The 24,854-nt window shown below is 39.1% G+C and overlaps 1 protein-coding gene across 9 annotated transcripts in view; it reads right to left on the bottom strand.

Annotated features, from left to right (window-relative positions):
- Positions 1 to 24,854, bottom strand: part of macf1a (microtubule actin crosslinking factor 1a) — a 157,399-nt gene that overhangs the window by 111,110 nt on the left and 21,435 nt on the right. Inside the window, exon 1 of one of the 9 annotated variants that reach the window (XM_060897630.1) lies at positions 7,529 to 7,957. The exons of the other annotated variants lie outside the window; for them this stretch is intronic. Within the exon in view, the coding sequence (XP_060753613.1) occupies positions 7,529 to 7,583 (55 nt within the window). The 5' untranslated portion in view covers positions 7,584 to 7,957. Of the gene's footprint in view, positions 1 to 7,528; positions 7,958 to 24,854 lie in introns of those variants that run through there. 9 annotated transcript variants of the gene reach the window in all.

Below are 24,854 nucleotides of genomic sequence, written 5' to 3'. Positions count from 1 at the left end.
ATGAGAGACAAAGCAAGATTTACTATCACACCTCCACTGAGAAAAAGTGTCTCTGTTCCTTCTCTTTCAGCTTCAGAGATGAATGACGAAAGATTTCCTCAATCACAGTTAAAAGTGGGTGGAGTGGAAAGGGGTCGTGAGAGAGACGGATTTCGGAGCAGGTCAGGGGCCAGGAAAGGACAAGGAGAAAAAAGAGAGAAAGCAGAAAGGAGTGGAATGAGCAGCGGCTACACGAACATGGGACAGACTGAAAGTCAGCTCGCTGGCACAACCATTTTCCTTTAGCTGTCATCGTCACCAGGGCAACCGGTCAATTAGACCCTGACCTCAGCCTCTTGACCTCAAGCTCCCAAAATCCCTTTTTCAATCAGCATTAAGCCTGCATTTTCACACAGAAGGTCCAATCAAATTGTCTGCAAATGCAAAATACAAGAGATTTTTTTTTTCCAAACTACAGCTGTATATAGGATTTGCTCACATATCCACAGTGGTTGCTATGGTAACAAAGTAAGCATGCACTATACTGTAAGAAGTGCTGACCTACTGGTTTTTGTCCATGTTGTTGATCTTGTTGCAAATTTCTGATATTATTGGGCATCACTGTTTAAATAAAACCCAGCTGCATTTTCCTCCTTGGTGCAGTTAGTTTTGACAGGTAAACCATACTCTTTAGAACCAACACCTGAGCCATGGTTTAAGTGCACTGAGAAAGCGCTTTAGCTCTGAACTGCATGAAATATAACAAATATAGCATGTATACTGCAAAAATATTTTGTAGACTTGAGCTGCTAAACTAAACATCGATGAGCAAACTGAGCCAAACGACAGTGCTGTGGTGCTGCAAAGCTGTAATTCTGTATTTGTACCAACGAACAAAACTATAAAAGAATAAAAGATGTATACACAGACAAAAGGTTTTAAACTAGCTACAGAAATACTGAATCACTCATTTCGCACAGGTGTTAACTGAGTCTGGGTTATGAATGCAAATTGTGCACGCACTTGGAGTTTTGTTGACCTTTTTTCATTGTTGCATTTCTGAACAATAAATAAAATAATTTTTTTAAGGACAGTTTCAGCCTTACATCTCACTCACCCAACAAATTTCACTGTGATTCAGACCCGACTGACTGACTGAAAGGTGTGAAAACACCCTAAATTCACCACATACCAGATGACTAAAAATTAAAACAAAACAAAACAACAACAAAAAAAATCAATTAAATTGAGTCATATGTCCAGAATTGTCTCTGGGCAAAAACAGCCCTGATTACATATCACACAAAAAAAAGGAGAGAGCTATCTATCTAAACAAAGTCTTACTTTGCAAAACCAAAGAACAATGTGTCAATACTGTATACTTCTTGATCAATGATATGTGCTTAAAGTCCACTTGCTCAATGGAAAAATAATGCATGCAGGTCAGACACGGTAGACGAGACTGATGTTCGTTGTAACACGTGAGCTAGGTCTTTGTATTCACATGTTCTGGGACATAATGTAAAATTACTAGCAGAGCCACTTGTGCCAGGTGCAAGAACATGAAGCTGAAACCCTCGAACCTGCTCTGGTGCTCTCCCAGGCCTCTAAAAGTTAAGAAGCCAAATTTCCCCCGATCTCATTAAGGCACTAAACGGTCAGATGCAGAGCTAATGAGTGCTCCTGACTCAGGTTTGTTCCGAAGCACTAATCTGTTTTTAATAAGCCACTCCAAATCCGAGCTAGGTGTGGTTCAGGAGCACTAGGTCCTGAAGACTTCGGCTTGTTTGAAGTGTCTTAATATGAAAGGTACCTAAAGAGTTTTAGTGTCCATCAGAATCAAAATTAATTTATTGTGTTTACAAAAAAAATGGCAAGCAAAACAAATAAACAGTCTTACACACACACACACACACACACACACACACACACACACACACACACACAGAGCGTGTGACACTAGTACTATCAAGGAATCATTTATGACCCTTTATCTTTGCTTATGTAATTTTAAACCATGTTTTAGCTGATTTTTCTCTTGAGTATGTGTGAACTATACAGCTCATGTCAGCTCACAAACTGTTCAGTATAGAGGCCTGGGAACAAACAGGAAGTGACAGACCATCTGTGTCACATATACACACATGTTTCTGATTTCTATGGATTTTTTAATCTACATAGCTCCTGTATAGATTAACGCCTATCAGTTTAAGGCTACTCTAAACCCTGGTCATCTGACCTTTCAAATCCATATAACTGATTAGCTATAAAAGAAAATCTAAGCAAGCTTTCACTTTTTATTTAAGTTTGCTTACGTAATGGATAAAGGTTTCATTTTTATTGTAGATATCTACTTCTAGTTCACATTTGCTTGTTACATCTCAAGATAGCAAATTCCTACTGTATACAGAGGTAGTAAATATCCCTTAATGACCCATAATCGATATGTAATCCATTTCTCAGGTATATTGTTTAACCAAATCAATAAATTACAGCATGCAGGACAGCTTTCAGGTCAGCAAACTGGAGCTTGAACTTTAAACTTAAAATTTAAAAAAATAGGCAGATTAAAAACTAAAAGTCTCTTAGATAAGGAACAAGTGTTAGCATGAACGAATGATGAGATGAAAGTGAGTCACAGCTGCAACTGACGTTATGGCTGTCTTTTGAGTCAGCAAAGAGAGAACAGACTTTCACAATGTTAGCTCCAGGGTCCAAGCACTGAGTTCTTACTTACACCCACACACACATAAAACACACTGCCAGAGCTAGAACAATGCATCGCTCCTCCACAATGCACAGCACATAATTACACCATAACATCTCTCTGTCATTAGCGAGATAGCGCCCTGGCAAGCCAGCAGCTGAGCAGCTTTTAAGCCAGGCTTAGAAAAGATTGTGAAACGAGGCTGTATGGTATCAGAGTAGATGTGTGCTAGAGGAGATATCCAAGACCCATTCACTCGCCTAACGGCTCAAACATGTTTTTGTTTACACAGCAGGCGAATCTAGTTTATTTATTAAAACTGATTTTTAGTATGTTTGAACTGCCTACTAACAAACCAATCTGAATTCTTTGTTCAGACTATAGAAAGAAATCTATAAAATCACTAAAACAATTTCCAATTTAGATCATTTGTAACTGAATCACATACATATACATTGAGCTCTGTGTAAGTGAGCAGTGTGTAGTATTGACACCCCACAGCTCCAAGGTTCTGGGTCACTGATCAGAAAGGTAATGCTCAAGTTCCAGCACTGCCAAGATGCCACTGTTGGGCCCCGAATCAAGACCCTGTACCCTCTCAGCTCCAGGGACGGCGTTTCATATTCAAAAACTTTAATGCATTCTCCAGTTTCCATACCAGAGACTACACCCAATTGTGAGTGAGTGTGTGCCAGAATTCCCAACCATGTGCACTGTAACACTAAGATGAGCTCAAGATCTATCCTCCATCCACCTGGATGAAGTGGTTACTCAAGATGAATGAATGCTGTATCCTGTGTAACAAGGGTTCAATCAATCAATCAATCAATCAAATTTTATTTATAGAGCACCTTACAACAACCAAAAGGAGCACAAGGTGCTTTCCAGTAAAACAGCAATATACAATAAAATATAAGAACACAATGAACATAAAATAGCAGTTGAATCAGGGGCTACATGTTAAAAGCTTGTATGAATAAATGATGGTTGTATGGTAAGTGACCACATGCATCTTAAAATACTGTTCAAAGTATATAACAATAAACTTTGCTGATGATGTCTAGAGTGTGAAAACGGATGGACCAAATTAAGAATAATAATTTCCTCTCCAAACATAGAAACAGTGGTGACGAGACCAGGGCGAGGCATTCTCATAGTGAATGCCACATAAGGACGTTGTCAGCTTGGTTTTCCATATTCAAATGAACTCGGCATAACTCTGGGCTCATTCCAGCTGAGTTCATCACTGACTTCATCCCTAGGGAGCGCAACAGAGCTGTCTGACTAATTTGACTTGTTTGTGTCCCTCGTCAGGAGGAGTCACACCCTGCTGGCACTATCGCGATACGCTGGCCTCGGCTCTTATCTCTAACACTACATATGTGCTGTCGCTACACCGTCATACTTAGCTTTGGTGTGTGTCTCACACTCTCTACTCCCAATGTTGCCTCGATATCTATCGGTTTACCCTGCTTCCTTATCCTTATCGTTCAGTCAAACGTCACATCAGGCTAATACTCATAACAGGCCAAAGCAAACGGCAACGCACGAACAATGCGACAGACTTCCAAGGACATTTGTTTAATCTTTTTAATCTTTTAACGTAGCGGTTATGTAGTGTATTTGATTAGGTTTCACAACACTATATCCGCTCTCAAATTATGAAGATCATGCCCATGACGTCTATGAAGGATAATGCTCCTGCTCCAGATACGGCCTAGATAGACTGACTTGACCACTGGATAATAATAACCTGAAATCAAGCAAGAACAATGTAAACACAAGAGCCGGAGCACACAGCATGGTGATAAGCGTTGTGATACTCTCTAACAGCTGTCTAATGGCAAGAAGCCTGTGAGCAAAAAATTGCAAATGCATTGCAAACTATAACGGTTTTATAAAAGCCCCTTCAACATCAAATTCCATGTCTAATTTTGGAGCTGTAGTTGCGTCTTTGTAAAAGTATGCTGTCTGTTTCAGAGCTGCTGAACCTGACCTTGAAAAGAACTGTGAGATTGTGAGGAATGGATGTAAGGAATGGAGGAATATTTGTGTATTTGCATCTCTGAGCAGATTTAGGATCATATTATAACTCCTGTTATAGAAGAAGACGATCGTGTATGCCATGTAGCATGTGCCATGCAGTGCCAAGCTTAAACGCCAATGTCTCCACCTTCCATCTGTTTTCTTACAGCATGCAGGTAGACCTGGCTGTAATTTCATCCTCACCTGCTCAAAGTTTCAATACCATGTGTCTTCCCCTCAAACAGCACTGCTGTGGCTAAATGATGAAACGTATGTGAGCTACTTCAGAGGAGGGAAACGCCCATGGCAGCCATTTATAATACTGAACAGCACTTACTTCAAAGGGCCTTAAAAAAAACTATCATTTTGTCTCTGAGATTCTCTGTGCTGTTTTTATGCTGAATGAAAAAATGACCGTATACAATTACCTTGTATATTATACTGTAACTAGATAAGCATTTCTGTGCCAAACAAGCTCTTTAAAATAGATTTCAGCTTAATATCCATAGCAATTTTATAGCAAACACATTTGTATTTGTTTGCTTTTGAAGATTCAAAATATGAGTAATGAACTGCAGCATCTACATGAACCTGGTAGAGGTATTGAGAAGTTTTTATTAGCTAGTCCATCTGTTCATTATTAAATTAAGTTTCATAAATTGTTTAGATAAGCATCAGTGAAAGTATAACAATAAAACACTGGCTTTGGTGTTTTATAATGCTGCGTATTATGTTTCAGCCTTTCCAAGTATTCTACGAAATTCAGAGATGGTACAGTGACTGGAACAGGTTTACAGGGTGCAAGTAGGGTGCAATTATGAGCACACCAGGATGGAACTGCAGGTTATAACCCAACAAACACATATTACATGGACAAAAGTATGTGGACACTCAACCATCACACCCACATGTTAACAAGTTAGAAGTCACAAATGTCTTTTAACAATTTCATTTTGAAAACTAAGTGCCAACCTGATAATGACCCTGTGCACAAAGCAGAAGAACCTGAGTGTATTTCACAGAGCCATTGAACACCACTGGAATGCCAAGTACACACCAGGACTCTTTATCAACCTTACAAATGTGCTTGCAGCTGAACAGAAGTCACAAAATCTAGATGAAATCCTTCCCAAATAATGAAGATTATTATAACAGCAAATCGGACTAACGATTATTAGCAGCTATGGCTTATGGAGTAGTTAAACAAGCACAAGTGTTTGATGATCCACATACTTTTGCCCATACAGTGCATCACAGACTGACATAGCTGTGAAAATTATAAGCATATTAAATAAAGCCACATAAAACTAATGAGCCTCAAACATAATCTTATTAAACTTGAAACTCATACAGTGTCACTTTTCCGAGAAAGCCACATTAGTCTGGACAATAGGCTCAGTGTGTGGATGTTAGTGAGGTATTAAACACCCCCTCCTCACTTCTTATCCATATGGTCAGCACACACACGCCTGGTGCCATCCACTATCCAACTGTTCCATGACCCAGGATTGAATTACAACAGCAAAACAAATGCCACATTGTTTTATTTAAGCTAATAAAAATAAGACAGCAGGCAGATAACACAAAATAAAATTAAATGAAAATAATTTTCAAATATGAGAGTACACACAGCACAGTGGAGAGGAAACTGCATAATCTTCACAGGGCAGAAAGAGAAACAAGAGGCTACACCCCTTAAACAAATCCTATCCATTCAGCTCAGTCAGACACACACACACACACACACACACGCAGGCATGCATACACACACACACACACACGCGCGGCATGCATGCACACACATATGCAGGCATGCATATACACACACACACACACACACACACACGGCATGCATACACACACATATGCAGGCATGCATATATACACACACACACACACACACACACACACACACACATCAGAATCAGAATCAGGTTTATTTTCCAAGTGTGTTGACACACAAGGAATTTGTTTCCAGTTGTTTGTGACTCTCAAAAGTACAGACATAAATAAACACTATACTATACAAACTATACATAGACAAATACATACACATACACAAATACATACACGCAAGACAAATACATACACACATACATGCACATATGCATACATACATACACACACAGGCATACACACACACACGCATATGCATACACACACACGCAGATATGCACACACACGCACGCACACACAGATATATGCATACACACGCACACACACAGACAGACACACAGACACGTGTCCTCTCCATCACTCAGTCTTGCCTTTGGGCAAGATTATATGATTCCATGACCCAAACGTTAACACATACATACACATGAACTATTATCTCTTCAATGTCATTATAGCTTCATGCTCAATTAACAAATAATAATGAGGCATCATTAGCATGCCATCACTTTCTAAACGTGTGCCAAGTAAAAAGGAAGAAGGAAAAGACTTAATGACTAAATGTGAGGACCTTTGAGGAGGAGTTAACTGAGACACAGCTGACCATGGCCTTGGTCTGCTGTTACAACAGGTGACAGCTGTCTCAAAGGAGCATCAGCGCCCCACCCAGTGAGTTACAGCTGTGCAGAAACACTCTAAAGCCTGCACATTTACAAAGCTATGATTTACTGTGTTTACTTTAGTGTGCAAGATTTTTTTCAGCGAGTGCCAATCAAACATGTACCAAACACTGAATTCAATAAAGTTCACGTGAACTAACACTGTTAATATTAAGTGAGGGGATCTCTAGACACATCACAGTTCATACTGATTAGTAGTTACCACAATATAGACATGTGTTAACTATTAAAGAATAAAACCAACCTCTTTTGACTTCAAGGTCCTGCAGATATTGTCTGTATGATGCTGCAGCACTCATATCAGCTTCTCCATAAAAACACCACAAGAAACAATAAAAAGACAAGAAAGGAACTACAAACTGTGTGAGAGCTAAAAAGGAAGGAAAGTGATAATCTGAACAGAGTAAAAAAAATGACTTTCTGAGAAACAAAAACAGGAAAAGGCCTCAGTTCATCTGTAGGCTCCTATAGGAATCCAAGAGGTCAAAGATCGAAGGTCTTCATGGAAATCCAGGTGTCTTCCACATCAGTTTTCTGTTTTTGGTTCCTTTTTGTTGGTTATAGGCTAACAAAAGCCTGTGGATTTGTGTGTACCAGTCAGCAGCCTGGTAAGCTCTGAGAGAGCGGCGTGCTCTGAGCCGGAACTGTACTTTGACCACAAAGCAGGTGATGTCACTGCTCGTGCCTAAGCATATGCTATACTCCTGCCATGAGTCAGACGTACACAAGCATGTGGGGATGTGGGCGTGCCTGTGTGTGTAGGTGTGTGCATGCTCAAGTCAGTAGTTGACTGATAACATATGTATGTGAAAGGAAAGAATGCGAGAAAGTGTTCAAACCAACTGACCTTGCATAACACGAACACTCTTTTCTATCTAGCTTCGTGTATGTGTGACTGAACCAGATGTTCATGTGTGTATGATGGTTGCTTAGTGCTTCCATGTAACATTTCACACCACAATATTAAACGTGAATCTTCTCGCAATTCTACAATATGCAGGATGGAGAAACAGATAAAAGCAGATTTTCCTGTGACTACTACATTACATTTTCCTTTTCATACACTACCTGGAAACCAAATAAACATCCCACATGTTTAAAAATAATTGAATGTTAGTCTGAAACTCAAATGGCTTTTTATGCTACGCTCAGACATTCAGTGCTTTTATTAAGTCACCAGGAGGCGGTCCTATTACTGGTTGCCATAGTAATAAGGCTTATCATCACGTGGCACAAGTAGCATTTATATCGACAACAAATCAGTATTCCTGGCACTAAAATAACCATTCCTGTAGGAGGGTGTTTGTGTAGAAAATTTAGATGTGTATATCTGCATCATATCATACGAGATGAAGGAGAAGCAGTGTGTGCTCTTTGCCACGGATTACATCGCTCTACCATCTTTACTCCCATTGGTAGTCGTTCCAAAGAGTTGCTTCATATTTGCATAACTTTGCTACTCCATTGGCCACGCCCACATCCGACACAGTTGGTAATGCTTGCCGCTGCTCATGTCCCCAGGAATCACGGGCTGTCAGGAAAAACTAATGATGTCTGGCCGCTTTGTCGACGTATGTTTTACTGTAGCATTATTCACTACAAAACTACAAATATATAAACATGACAAAACATGCAGTTATAGAAAAGTAATCAGCAACTTTTTTGAGTGTGATGAGTGTAGTCATTACCACTCATAATGGCATGTCCTGAAACAGCACATACCTTCACCCATTTAATAGTGGCATTTAATGTTGTGACACAAGTTACTCACTGTTAGATTTGTATATAACAGCTATAGATCATTTCCTCACTAATTCTCACTTCTTTCTCTAGCAACTTGTAATCTTCTAGTGAAGCCAGGAAGTGCAAAGTCCTCCGTCCTGAATATTACACCATGGCAGAAAACATGACTGTAAACAGTGCTGACACAGCAGACTTCTGAAATAAACAGCTGTTTACAAACAAAATTTATTATAAGAGTCCAAAATACAAATATCTGTGTAGGCTGCTAATATATAACGTGACGTGACATACAGCTAAGTATGGTGACCCACACTCAGAATTCGTTCTCTGCATTTAACCCATCCAAAGTGCACACACACAGCAGTGAACACACACACCGTGAACACACACTTGGAGCAGTTGGTAGCCATTTATGCTGTGGCGCCCGGGGAGCAGTTGGGGAGTGTGGGGTGGGGGTGTTTCGGTGCCTTGCTCAAGGGCACCTCAGTCGTGGTATTGCCGGCCCGAGACTCGAACCCACAACCTTAGGGTTAGGAGTCAAACTCTCTAACCATTAGGCTGCGACTTCCCCATACACATAAATGTATTATAGCAAGTGTATTACATTCATATAAACTGGTCAGAGCTACGGACAGAGCTACGGACAGAGCTACAGTTACTGAATTAATAAACATCATAAATCAGATCAATCAGATTTAAGGATTCAACAGAACCACCTAGTGGCAGAAGCAAAAAAATCTGAAAATAAGGTATGCCATAAATGATATGCACTTTATTCAAACACTATTCCAACAGCAAGTGGCTCAAAGAAGCGTTTAGAAATAAGACTTTGCATGCATTATTTTAATAGACTTTTGCTAGATGACTAAATGTAGAACATTTAAAAGTAGACTGTTCTCTTTGCTGTGTAAATATGATGCACAATATCCTTGTGAAATGTGTCCTATCAGACCTCTGCATTTATTTTTATAAGGGATAAACAACATAATACTGTGCTTTAATATCAACGAGTGGCCATACCATGAGAAGATCATGATAAAGGATACAGAACTCTCACTGATGACCATCATGTATTGATTTTGTATTGTATAGTACCTGACATCAATTCCAATCAAATTGTGGGCTCTCTGGAGATTCCCACTCTTATACTGCAGCATCTAATCTAATCATCTTTACTCAGTGCTATATCAAGAAAGTCTACTTCCCATCCCTCAACTATGATTTCACTTTATGGTGCAATATCTTCAGAGTAGAAATGATTTATTTATCAATAAGTGTTTAATAACGACAGCATCATTTGCACAATTTTGTTTAATGTTTGCATGTTATGCACTGACTTCATCTTCATGATGTTCCTGCTCGGGGTTGTTAGTGTGTAACATGGTGTCATCTATGTGTGTTTACCTTAGTGGCGCTCCCCATAGGACCAGGAAACATTGCCAAGCACTCAGTGTTTTCTTCTTTCTTTCTACACATCCCAAGTTTTATTTTATTATGTCGTTATTATCCTAGAGGAAGTTCATTTGACTGGTCAGTTAAATAGGCTTAAATCAAATTTAGCAAGCAACCCATCAGCAACATCTACTGAAGCTCCAAAATATTATTGTTCATGTTAAATTATGAGCCTAATAATTAAGTAGGTGTATTATATATCGTATATTTTACAGTTAAATGTTTTTTTTGTTAGCTTGCCATTAATGTGTGTTCCTAATAAGAGGAAATAAATCCTAAATCCTCAAGACAAACTTTGAGGTGATTTTAACAAAGCACTCAGCCAAACATTTCTTCAAACCTTCCAAAACACAAACAAACACACAGTGTGTCGCAAACGTGTCACACACAAAACACGTTTCCCTTGAGAACGTGCTCTGCACACATTGCTCAGGTAACAGGCTGCAATTTGCCACTGGTTATCAAGAGGATTGAGAAGAACACACAAATACGCTGGGAAGAGGAGTGAGTCTGTCAATATATATAAAAATCTTATAAATGTTTTTATGTATTGGATTCTCTTACAATGTATTTTATTTCAGTATACCGAAGCTATTTTTGGTCAATGCAAACTTTCCCATCGATTAAATACAACCACTTTATGCTGTATCATTTTGTTTTCTTTAAACCTCCTGTACAAGCTGCAACTGTGTGTTGAAGTCTAAATATAATACAAGCAAGCAGCAAAATGTTGATGAGTCATAAGTCATTCATTCTTTTTTATTTATGGTTGGAAAATACAGTAAAAGCTAATTTAACCCTGTCTCAATTCATCACTTCCCTTAAACACAGCGTTACAACATAACAGTTTGAAATGTTTTAACCTTTGTGTGTGTGTCTGTGTGTGATTGTGTTCTAACTATAGTGTATCAGTGTAGCCTCGGGTGCGATGCTCAGAGAGTTAACTAGCAAGAAGCACAGCTAGCATATTTTCCCTATGCGTTTGAACACATCGTTTTATTTTTAATGCTCGGTTCAAAAGCAGGAAAATTCAGTTAGAGGGCTAAAATGTGTCTGGTCTGTTTAACGTTGACTAAATATTATGCCTTTTGTTTCTCAAACATGCTAGCATGTTAGCTTGTGTTCTGGTCATTTATCCTTTTTCAAATGATGTCACACTGTGTAGCTGATGCCATTTTGACGACCAAATAGAAAACCTGATTTATGATAATCAACATCCCTAACAACTGATAATCAACATCCCTAACACACTTCACTACATACAATCTTCTACAAGCAATGGTGCAGTGAATATTCCCGGTCATGCTGCCTTGTAGCTACATTAGCTAGCTAGCTAGTTACTGTAGGTTGCAGAACACCTGGAAAATTTCTCAGCAGCAAATAATGCTAACATTAGCAAAGGATAGGTAGTTAGCTGATAGCAACACGATATTTTTGTCACATTCCCCTAATGAAACACCCTAGAATCCTTTATTCATGCACACGGTCTGTTTTCTTTATTTTCACTCCAGAATTCCTGTACAAACTACGATGAGGAATGTTTTTAGCCATTTGTCACCTTTCACAATGTTTACACTGTTCAGCAAAGCCAGAAATGAAATTCTGGCCCCAATTAAAGCGAACTCAACAGAACAATCACGTGACTTGATACACTTGAATAGCAAACATTAGGGATACAAAAATAATAAACCTGAAAAAAAAAAAAAAAAAAACTGGCTAGTTAAAGTTACAGGATCAAAACAACTAAACTGATAGTGTAACAGTGGCTTGTGTAACACCACAGCTTTTTCACTGTGATCTAATAAAACATTATTTTAAACCAGACTCAATAAAACTGTCACTGTGTAAAAACAGCAGCTCCGGCTGCAAGCCAAAACAGCAGCAATCCAAAGTGATTGAAAGTGTGTTAATTACCTGAGAAACGGTGCCAGAATGTTCCAGAATAACAGCAGAAGCGATGATGACATGGAAGAGAAAGAGAACAAAAATCAGTTAGTTCACAGGCTGAGAGAATTGCTAGAAGACAGGAAAAGTCTGAGTCCATACGAGGAAATGAATAGGTGTTTAATCTGGAAGAAACACGCAGGAGCAGAGCTTCCACATGTCTGCTGTTTACAGAAATACCAACATTACAATTTGATGAAAATGATCAGAATGGCATGATGTATGTACAGGTTTACACTACTTTATAGAAAATGTGTAAAACTGATTTCTTCAGTCATGTCAATACACTGTGTGTGTGTTTGTTTTGCTAGGAGTAAAATATATTTATTTTATATAAAAAAAAATGCTGACACCTAAAGTTGAAGATATGCAAACAAAATCCTAAAAAACTGGTTTATATCATGTTTATGTGATAAGAGTTTTGGCTCAGTTTAAACCAGGAACATGAGCACACTACTAAACTACACTACATTTAAATCTGGTGCGAGAATCCGGTCCAGTACATGGAGTCCTGGGTTCAAAAATAAATAAAAATAAATATAAAAAAATAACCCACAGACCACTGATCAGCATTACAGATTTATTTCATGAATAATGTTTAAATGTTTAATATTGATAATAGTATTTAATAATAACAATAATAATAATAATAATAATAATAATAATAATAATATTGATATCATTTTGTCCATTTGTACAACCAACTCAATACATCGGCTCCAAGACTGCATTATTTATAGGCCACTAGTTTTTGTGTTTATAATTGGTTTGGATTAAATCTTGTTCAGTTTTAGTTACCATTTAGATCATCTGTGGTCGTTTTTATCACTGGAACAAACGTTTTAAACAATCACAGTCTATCAAAAGCTTATTTATTGTCTGCATGAAGAAATCAGGTTATAGCAAACAGCAAGGAATGTTTAGTTTCGGGTGCAGTAACCAGGAGGACTATACAGATCATCCATGCAGTGGGTGACTGTGCTGATGCGGTGAAATTTTCACCTCCAAACCACCCCCTTTCTCCCAGCATCCTCTGCTACAGATACTGCATGCAGCGCTGCAGAGAAACACTCTTACACACACACACAAGAGCATCAGCTGGGCCACATGTAATCAGAGGTAATCTATAACAAACACAAGCTAGACTCTTTCCCGTGAGACCACACACAGATACACAGATGCGCACACGCACAGACTCACATACATGCACAGACACACAGGCACAGACACGGGCACACGCACAGACTCACATACATAAACAGACACACAGGCACAGACACACAGGCACAGACACAGGCACACGCACGAGCACACAGACGCACAGACATGGTCACAGACACACAGACACGCATACACACTACACAGGCACGCACCCGCACACAGGCACACCCGCACACATCTATCTGAGTTGATGGTCCATAGCTTACAATAAAACACATACACAGCTCTGAGCACTACAGGTGAGCCATAAAACAAAAACACCATATTAATACCTGAAAGCAGTTCTGTGTAGGTGTTCTGCATCATGATAAATGGGTTTGCTAACAATGTACTAGTGCTGTGTTTGGGGGGGAAATCAGCTGCTTTCAGTCAGAGTTTTGACTTGAAATAAAGCTTCAAAAAAGATTCATGCCCAAAATGCCCAATATGTCCAATAATGTGTCATTTTTATCACAAGAGGGTCTGGGTTGTGAGGTTAAAGACACATGCACAAACAGAAGCATACACAAACGCACACTCTTGAACAAAAAGGCATTCATCTACAGAGCTGGGGACAGTCAGCTCCACACAGTCATGCAGGAAACCAGAAAGAAACAGAAAGGAAAAAAAAACTGGCTGCTGAACAGAACTCATGTTGAGGAGTTTATAAAAGGACAGAACATCAATCATGCTGATTTCTCCAAAGTGATTCCAAGGAGCAGAAAGACTTTTCTTTGTCCGTGTTCATACATGACTGCTCACTTACATGAACACAAAAACTTCTAGCCTAGTCCTGTATTACTGTGTGTATATATTGTTATACCCTGTGTGTATACGGAATGTGTGTATATGCTGTGTGTGTATACTGTGCATGTATACTGAGCGTGTATACAGTGCGTGTATACAGTGTGTGTATACTGAGCGTATATGTTGTGCATGTACAGTATACTGTGCAGGCATACTGGTCACATTGGCTTGGCTGGAGTAAAATCTTTTTTTTTTAATACCATCTAGGTTAGAAATTTCAGGTGCAATCATCTTGACATATTTGTCCTCGTCTACAATCCCAGAAACAAGTAGCAATTATGAGCTATTGTACAGAAGCAGAATTGCTGAAATCCCACAGACAGGAGGAAACGGAGATGTATTATAGAAATACATCTCCATTTTCAGCTAATGGCACACTGCAGGTGTAAACTAGAAATTATTAGCTGTTACAGGGCACAACACATGAAGGCTATGTAGAAAGAGAGGAGCGCGATATGGCAAGAATATCTGATAACTACACTTGGGAGATATTCTCATGATACACAATAAGATTCACAATAGTTAGCAGAGAACCTCAGAGTCTATACACTAATATTTGTATTGTTTGGGTGCAAATGAATAAGAGTTGCAATATTTCAAATATGCAGAGTCAATATTGTGACTTGTTTTTAGGGGGAAAAAAGGTTATATCAGGTAAATAAACAATAATGTATGTAACAGGTCACACAATAGACAAAACAAATTCTGCATCTCTAATAAACTCAAATTATAATAAACTCTAAATTAGGTACATATTTATTTATTTGCTCATCTAAAACTTTATTCTTAACCACAACACTACAAGTATCAAAATGTCATTTGTAATTTTAATTGAACTAGCCCATTACAAACAGGCTGAAATGTATTTATTGTTTCAAACATAGATTATTTTTACCGGACAATAAGAGCACAAGTAAACTGTCATAGCTTCTGTCAATCACTTCACACCCAACTGGATTCCACAGATGGGTGTAAAGGTAAAGTAAATTATGAAAACCACCTATCGTTTACTACAGACTCTTTACTACAGCAAAACCAGACTTGCAACTAATTGTGACAGCTTCATTAAGATTTCTGTCTTCACTCGGTCTGTTCCTGAACTTAAGTAGGCTAAAGATCCACCCAAATAAACATTTGATTTGGGTAACGCGCTGCGCTGCAACACAGCTGTGACTCTCTCAACACACTTAACTCAGTGCCTTCAGTGTTAGTGACAAGAAACAAAACAAAATAGCGTTGAATGTTTCCAGCTTGTTCTACAACTGAAATGCTACACAAATCATGACAAACTAAGAAGTGACTGACTCTCACCTGCAGCACATGAGAGCATCAATGTTTGAATGTGTCAAAGAAAAAGACACAAAATATGCCAAGTAATATCCCCACACCTGATAGAAAAAAAAGACAGATAGAGAGACAGAACGAGAAAGAAACAGAAATACAGACAGGCAAAGAATGAGACAGATAAAGGAATAGAATAAGAAACAGAGACAGCCAGACCGAGAACAAGAATGAGAGAGAGACCGAAAAGGTCAGAGAGACAGACCAAGAACAAGAATGAGAAAGAGACCGAAAGGGTCAGACAGACAGATAGACAGACAGAGGCACACAGAGAAACAGAGAAACAAAGAAAAAGAGAGACAGATAGACACAGACATCAGAGAAGATAGAAGACCAACAGAGAGATAGACAAAGACAGACCCAGACAGAAAGAGAGAGAAAGACACAGAGACAGATATATCTACACCTATCTCAGACAGAACAGGCAAAATAATGCAGCTTTCTGCTCAGTGGAATTTTGAGACATCCATTTCCATCCACGCATCAGGTCTTGTTCGAAATCCTCTACGGCAGACTAGACCAGCTGAGGATGGTCCTGTGGAGAACTTTCTCAGAGAGAATGAAACACAACCTGATTGCAAGTGACTGTGACAGGGCAAAGAGTCATGGAGTTGTCAACCCAGATTGTTTACCTGTGAGCCAAAACGCGGCCTGTAAGGTCAGATTAAAGGGGGAATGTCAATGTACACTGCAATTAAATCCTACATGCCAGTGTTGCTAATTATATGTCTGAGTGGATTCTGCATTTATTCTGTTCACCTCTACAGGTGTAAGCCTCTCTCTCACCCTCTCACTCCCTCTCACTCTCTCACACACCATTAAACATTACAATAAGGGTGGACGAATCATAAATCCATTAGCTAGCCCATCAAGCTGCTCAGTCCCATTTTTCAGTTGCTTGGAAACCTAAACGAAAAGGCTTACATGTGGCAGTTAAAGTACGCTAATACTGAGCAACCAGCTAGTTAGCTAGTTAACATTAGCTAGCACATTAACACAACCTAAGTATCAAATGTTTATATGATCATGATCTTCTTACTAAAGTTTCTCATATAGCATAGTGTGTTTGTGTCTGTAAGCCACTGCTTTGTGTTTCTGCCCAGCTTTGTATTCTCTCTGTGTGTTTAATCACACTGTAACTGTGTACAGTTAGCAGGAAAGATATACAGTGGCTTTGATCTGGATTTCATTTTGCTTGATTTCATCAGTGTTCACAAATAGTTGCAGGCTAATTTCTCTGCCCAGTCTTCCTGGGGAAGCGTCAGGATTAGTTACAGCACTGAGGTACAAGAGTGTGCGTTCAATTTAAACACACACACACACGGTTTATAATACAAAAAAGTGTGATAAAAACTAAAATTCTGGATGCAAAATCCTGTCCAATGCTAGTGATTTAACCAGCTACAGTACAAAAGTAAAGAACATTCTAGTGGATGGATAAAAGAATATATGAAGTAGGATGTAAAAAATAATGAGATAAAAGATCAGGAGTATAACAGTAGATAGGAATAAAGGAAGGAAGGAAGGAGTGAAAGAGGGGGTGAAGGAAGGAAGGATAAACATACAATAAATAAATATACAATACACCCAATACTAGAAGACCCTATTCTTGTTCCGACCCTATTCTTGTTCCTATAAGATAAAAAACTGTGGTGAAGCCTTGAGTTTCTTTATTAGAAAAATACACCTGTCTGAAGGTTTCAAGCAAATGTTCGAGATGCCAGCGAGTCCCTGAGGGAAAGCTGACCCAATTCCACACTCAGCGGGGGAGTGTAGCAACGCCCCGGTGGTCGGGACACAGCAAAGAACAGCACTGAGTACAGGCCTAAACCAGTAATAAAACCCTGAGCCAGGAGAAGTCCTATAGTGTCTCCAGTCTCACTGAATGGCAAGGCAGTGGCACATTCCAGGTGGAGACACAGGAGACGCAGCTGTTTAAGGGAACAGTCATGTATACGCATACACACCTGCTTTTGTCATGGCTTCCTGTCGATCATAGGGTTCAACAGCTGTGGGAGATAGGTAACCAGATTTTGTAGTCTAAACTTTGTTTACGGTTACACAAAGCTGAAGTCTGAGGATGCAACATTAAGAGAAAAAAAATGAATGGTGTCTTCACAGGGACTTTCTATAGTTTTGAATTAAAATGTAATGCAGCTTTTCAGAATTTTTTTTAAAACAGAATTAGGCTTCTTTACGACACCATGTATCTACCCCAAAAATGTGATCAGATCATGAGAAAATCACACAGAGTCAGAAAGGTTTTAGAAAATTTTATACAGACACCAAAAACTTTTGTTTTTTATGCCAAAATGCAGGACATGGCTTTTCCTGGATGTTATGAACCCTCTGGCCCTATTAAACCTCTAGTGGAGGTGTAAGCATCCTCATTACATCGCATCACTCCAGCTCGTATATCTCACACACATCAGCTACATTTTAACTACAACCCTGCCCTGAAATTCCATTTCCCTCCATCACACTGGATCATGTTTAGTCTCAGCAGCAGCTGTCATTTTATTTATGCAGCTCTGAACCCCATGGTCAGTCTGTCTGTCTGTCTGCCTGTATGTGTATGTGTGTGTGTTCCCACAGTAAGTCCTGATCCAAGTGAACACTTAAAGAACAGACACACCCTTGAATCCAAGCACTCACGGGGCAACTGCGAAAGCAGCTGAGAAAAAAAAGAACTGTATTGAATTGCTAACCACTTTAGAGACACACACACACACACACACACACACACACACACACACACACTTTCCTTGCCCTCAAAAAACATGCTCCTGCCCCACAACCTTTTTCCCAGCTCTTGAAACTCCATCCTCTTATAGAAGAAAAAAAAACCCACCTGTCTCCCACCCTGTCTCACTCGCTCACTTTCCTCTTAACCCCCTCCATCTACTCTTGTCTTTGTCTCTCAGACAGAGACAGGGTTAAAGTAATTATCTATCAGATAGGGATCTTTAAATTAACACTTTTCTGAAGACACACAAGTCTCCATTGAACCACAAAAGAACTTTTATCTACAGATCAGAGACCTCGCTGTGTCCTTTACAGATCTGAAATAAACACTTCAGTCCGACCAAAGAAGTCTGATGTCAGCACTTTGTAATGGTCCTGGTGAATTACTCTGATTTTTAAAGAAAGATTCTGCTGGGATTTTTTATGTCATTTATTATTTTTTAAAGTTATTTTTGTAGGCCATTAAGTTTGGATATTGTAGTATTTTCCTTAAACCCCATTACATAATTTTCAGTATTTTAGCTTAACTTTCTATTTTTGTGGACTTTTGAAATTAGGTTTCAAATTTTTAAATGTGAAACAGAAAGATTGCCCAAATGTAAAGGGTGTAAGAGAGAAAGTGTGTGAGTGTGATGTGAAGTCTGCTGCAGCAGCAACATTTTCATTCATTCATTATAGCGGTGCTTTCTGCATCTCCTCCCCCTCGCCTCTGGGTCTTTTTCCTCTCCATTTTGTTGCTCCCCCACGCTCTCTATTGATGTGTGAGTATGTGTGTGTGTGTTTGTGTGTGTGGTAATAGGCAGTGCAGGAGTGCTATGATGTGGAGTGAGCCTGGAGTGAGGCAGCTTCATAGCCTGCGCTTCAGTGGCTCCAAACAAGATGTACTAAACACACCTTGAGCAGCAGTTTGAGGCGTTTCAAAGGGTAAACGGAGTCGTAGGCCAAATAACCAGAGCAAAAACTGCAGTTAAACCCAGCACCATGTCCAAAACATCCAGTGACCTTTATGTGTGGAATGAGAAAGTAATTAGAAGTGTTTTTTCTTCACTCTGAATTATTTTAATTGAATATCTAATCTATTACTGACATAGCTGGCAAACTGCATCACCACACAAATATTATCCATACGGTCTTTCTAGTTTGAAAACAACTAACACAGTTTATTGAAAGCCTGGACACCTAACAGTCAATCAGGAAGAGCTTAAAGTGTGTGTATGAAATAAATGCATACAGTGGCTGGAAATATATACATAGTCATGGGGGAAAATATTGGTCTATATGCTATAAGGATATAACCACAAATAATTACTCTATAAAGCCGTTGTGAGGAGAAAACAATCTCAGAAAACATGACCTGCCAAACCTCAATGTAGATGAGATGCATCCAGGAGAAGACATTATGGCATTTGGCAGTTGCCCTTATTCCAAGCAACTAACATTTTTATCTCATTTTAGACAACTGAGCAATTGAGGGTTAGGGGCCTTGCTCAGGGGCCCAGCAGTGGACGTTTGGTGGACCTGGGATTATAACACCTTAACCACTAAGCTACCACATTCCCCAGTTCCACTCCTGTCAGCCATGAAAAGGGTCTAGAGTCATTGTGAGCTGAACACAGACACCCGAACGCCACAAAACCCCCAAACTGAACAGTTGAAGACTGGAAACAGAGTAGGAAATGATTTTCCTCTCTTCAATACAGACATCTATATAGTCTATAAAGTGGGAGCAATTAATCTGCTACACGTCTTGCTTCTAGATTATTGTACAGTAGCTCATCAGATGCTGTATTTGACATTGGCTTAAGGAGAGTTAGTGAACAAAAACACAGCAAAGAAGAGGATTTTAGCTAAGACTCGCCACTGAATGTCTCATGGTTACACTGCAATTAGGAGAAGGAAGCTGAAATCTGAAAACATCTGCTGACAACATCCACAATCAAAAGCTTTCTTTATTCTGAAGGACTGGATGGAATTAGGGACCAAATGGGTATTTTAAGAGTAAGAAACCAAAGAAGAAAAGTGAGAAAAAAAGTTTGAGGTCTCTCTGCAGATCTATACTGCACTTGCATTTAAGAATGACAACATCTCCACACACAAGTGCACATGCACAAAAGCCTAAAAGACACCGAGGCCCCCTGGGACACAGAAGCGTGCAGAGCACCACCAGAGCTGTGTAAAGGGGTCATAGGTGAGAGAGGGGGCTCAAACATTTGCCTGCTGGCCCACCACATTAATCTTCATAAGAAAGACACAAATTCAGTCCGATATGAAGACAAGAGCCATTTCAAACATGGTCAGAATGAGCTGCAATCGATTAACACTTTAACGACTTAACGAAAGCTTAATTTAGTCAATTATTTAACCCTGTATGTTACTTAACCCTCTAAAACTGGCCTTAAATCTTAAACATTTTCGCTGCATCTCTAATATAAAATTAGCCAATACACTCAGCTTTCTGTCTCAGACATTTTACCTCTGTTTAGATAAACTTACTCAGAATTTTAATAGTTTAAACACCTTCAAAGTTTAGATGCTTATGAATACGAGTTTTTTTCTTATGAACATATTGTCCCTCAGAAAAAACTACAAATTCTAAGTTAAGAAAACAAAAAACCACCACATTTACAAATGGTTTACTCCATTTAGATGGATGAGACCAATTACATAGTCAGGTGTCTGAGTTTAACGCAGCAAAGGACTAAATTCATATTTTGTTTCATTTGGAAACAAGTCTTATTTCTCAGTATTATTTATTTTACATACAGTATGAGCTCAGTTTGTGATCTCATAACATAGCCTCATAGCTAATATACGGTGGCCGAGAAGTGCAAAACAAATTAACAAATCCGAAAACACATTAACAAATCCGAAAACACAACGACATTTCAGACAACCCGGAAGCGGTTGGTATAGTTTGTGATTGGACAAGACACCTGTCACTCAAGGTATACATGAAGTTCAACAGTCTGCCGCAGGGAAAAGTTGGAATGGATTATTGTGGATTAATTCCACAGTGGATTAAAAGTTATTTTCTTATATTTAAACGGAGAACTTTACACATAAGACTCCATACCTGTATATCTTGAGTGACAGGTGTCTTGTCCAATGATCGGTAAGTTTCCATTCAAAAACGATACCTACCGTTTCCGGGTTGTCTGACTTGTCAATTTGTTTTCGGATTTGTTAATGTGTTTTCGGATTTGTTAATGTGTTTTGCACTTCTCGGCCACCGTACTAATACCACATATAACAGACAAACTGGATGCTGACATGTTGATCAGAAACTTTCTGATACAAAACATATATATTAGTATATCTAAATTATTATAACTTGTATAGAAACTGATCAGTCAGGTAAGTAATGAGACTGTTAAGTTCAGTCTCATTACTTAGTTAAGTTGCTTGTCAGATATCTGGAACAGCAGGATGCTTTTTCCCAGTTGAATATTACAGTGTACTACTATACAGTGTCTAGTCCAATGAGTAACGTCTAAGGTATTATTACATAGTTTAATGAGCTATAATGACTCTGTCAGGAATATTCTGCCCTCATGCCCTGCCTTATCCTGAGGCCCAAATGAGTACAATAATAATTTATTCTTCATTAAATGTTCTTCGAGGTCTCGCTGGTAAAAAAAAAAATTCTCAGTGACTCTCAAGGCTGAAGGAATACGAGAACGATTTTTCTCCTGTCAGAGCAGAGTTCCACGTTTCAGAAAAGTGCCAAATGATGATAAGTGTTTTTTTTCCATCACGTGACCAATCACAAATCAGCTCAGGGGCTGAGAACACAATAAAAAAAAACATGGTGGACTGAGTGTTGTGAGAGAAACGGGTCATGTTAGAGCTTGTTAGAGATTTATGACATGTGAAATTGAAGATCTTTCAACACACAAAGCCTCCTCCACACTGTAGTTAGGATTAATGCTGAAAACCTAGATACATCTAGATAGATTAACTAGCTATTTATCCATTACAGTCAGAAGGCAGAAGTAGGAACAACATTGTTATGGTTTCAGTGTGCAGATTTATCTGCTGAATAAAGAGAGAGACAGAGAGAGAGATTTGTTGTGCTTGTATAAGCAACTGCATTTCCCTTATAATCTACAAAACACAAGTTACACACCGTTACGACAAAAGATCCAGGTGTGCCGTCTACAGGAACATCACGTGTCATACGGCTTATAGATGATTTACTACACCAAACACCCTCACTTTAGATTTGGCAAGGCAAACACACAAGGACATGTCCACACACGCTCTCTACACAATAATCATTACAGAGTCTATAATCCTTACAATAAGAAAACCTAACCCTCAAAAAAAAAAAAAAAAGCACAATTCACAGCTACATAATGAACCCTGGGAGAGATGATAAGTCTTTCCCTAAAGGAAATCAAAGCACCACGTGGCTGTAGCCAATCAGCACTCGTCTCCTTGTTCCACACTGAAACCCTACACGCAGAGTACGGACACCACGGTGAGGCGCGCAAGCTCCTCTGACTTGTTCAGACATGATCTTGTGAAGCAGCCAGAGCAGGCTGTGCCCACATGCTTCTGAATATTGAGAAGTATTTTCATAAAAATAGATTGGCGACCTGAACGACCTGAGATTCTGCATGACAGCTATTAGGAGGAGACCACAGCATCAATAATTAAATAGCGCTCATGCAGCGAAGAGAAAAACACACTTCTAGATGAAACTGGGGCAGCTTTAGTCTGCCATATTTAACTGTAACTTCAATTATATTGTGGTTTATGTAGCAAGAGTAAGCATCTTGGACATTATAGTGAGATGCCAGATGTTGCACTGGTCATCACGAATGGTGGAGCTGGATAAACACTGCTAACATGGACTAAACAAATCCACTACGTCGCTCGTTAATGCACAGGAGCAAATATAGGGCATTTAATGCAACCAGTCAGAGCTTTTTTTGTTCAGCATCATGCTTAAATGCATGAAAATGTCAAAACAGCCCGGTGAGCAGCCATAAACTGTTTATTTATGAAAGTCGTGTAAATTAATGAGTCTGTACAGTGAACTTAACATCATTTGGAAAATCCAGAGTTTAGCTGATCCTCATAAGCACTCATTGTCACGGTTGTAAACACGACGGCTTCCTTCTAACATGAGGGAAGTAGAGCGTCACTGCCGCTTCGTTTCCAGGTGGACGGTCTCCCGGAAATCCGATAGAATCCAACCAATCAGATGGCGACTTCAAAATTTCTAAAACGTTTCCAATTTTGTCTGCAATATGCATCAGACGTTCAGTCAAAGGTTTGTAGGTGTGACGTCTAAGGCTAAGTCTAACTCGTTTCTAACAGAATAAATGCTAAACAGCACAAAGAAAACCGAGGTTCATCTATAGAAAGTTTCCCTGAAGCTAAAGCAAACTGAATCGCTTTCTTTTTCCATCAGTCAAATTTGTTTTTGATCTGACTGATGCTTTTGCTTAGAAAAACAGAGGAAGAGGAAGTTTCAAGTTGCACTTTTTTTTACCCAACCAATTAGATCATAGCTCTGTAGTTTAGTGATAAAAGCTACATCAAGGATGTCTTAGGAATTCTGCTGACATCCGACATAATTTCTGTCTAACAAGACAAAACCCAAATCCTCCTCAATTGTTCATCTGAATATTGAAGTCCCAATCTAATTTAATTTAATGTAATCCCTCACATGTCAGGTTTATTGAACACAGGCTGATTTTGACTCTGTTACTGACCGGCTCCAACTCTAAGTTGGGCTCAGAGAGAAAAATATATTCCCAAGCTGTAATTAAAAAGCGTTCACGTGTGCACACCTCATAATTATGATATTTCTACTAGGACTTGAATGTGAAAGTCACAAGTGGTGTCTTAATCCAATCGAAAAAGAGAGTAGCAATCCTCACATGATGTAATCTGTAATCTGCACATGCCTGTAACTTTATCACAAAAGTTTGAACACAATCGTCCTGTTCATTAGCTAGCCATTTTAAAAATGAACATAACAAAACAGTTTTTCATTAACAATTGGTTCGTGTTCGTTTCCAACACAGCCTAAAGAGCCTGAAGCATTTACTGACTAAATAAAGCACTTTAGGTCCATAAACTTCTACAAGGCCACCATGTCTGCAGTGTCAGAGTGTGGTAGAAGTGGAGTGATGCTCGCTGCTCTAAAGCATCAGCAGAGAAAAGGTCAGAGCTGAAAGTGGGGCAGAATGATGAGGAGGAACAGCACACTTGGACAGGCTCCATTAAACTGCTCTATCAAACTCGGAGCACATCACAGCCAGTGAATGCACATTTCATCAGTATGAGTATGTGATGGAAATATCAGCCTTGAGTAGAGTTGCCCT

Source organism: Tachysurus vachellii, chromosome 21, assembly GCF_030014155.1.
Source record: "Tachysurus vachellii isolate PV-2020 chromosome 21, HZAU_Pvac_v1, whole genome shotgun sequence".
Lineage (NCBI taxonomy): Eukaryota > Metazoa > Chordata > Actinopteri > Siluriformes > Bagridae > Tachysurus > Tachysurus vachellii.
The sequence above is the reverse complement of the archived record's forward strand: the minus strand, read 5'-3'. Positions and strand labels throughout refer to the sequence as shown.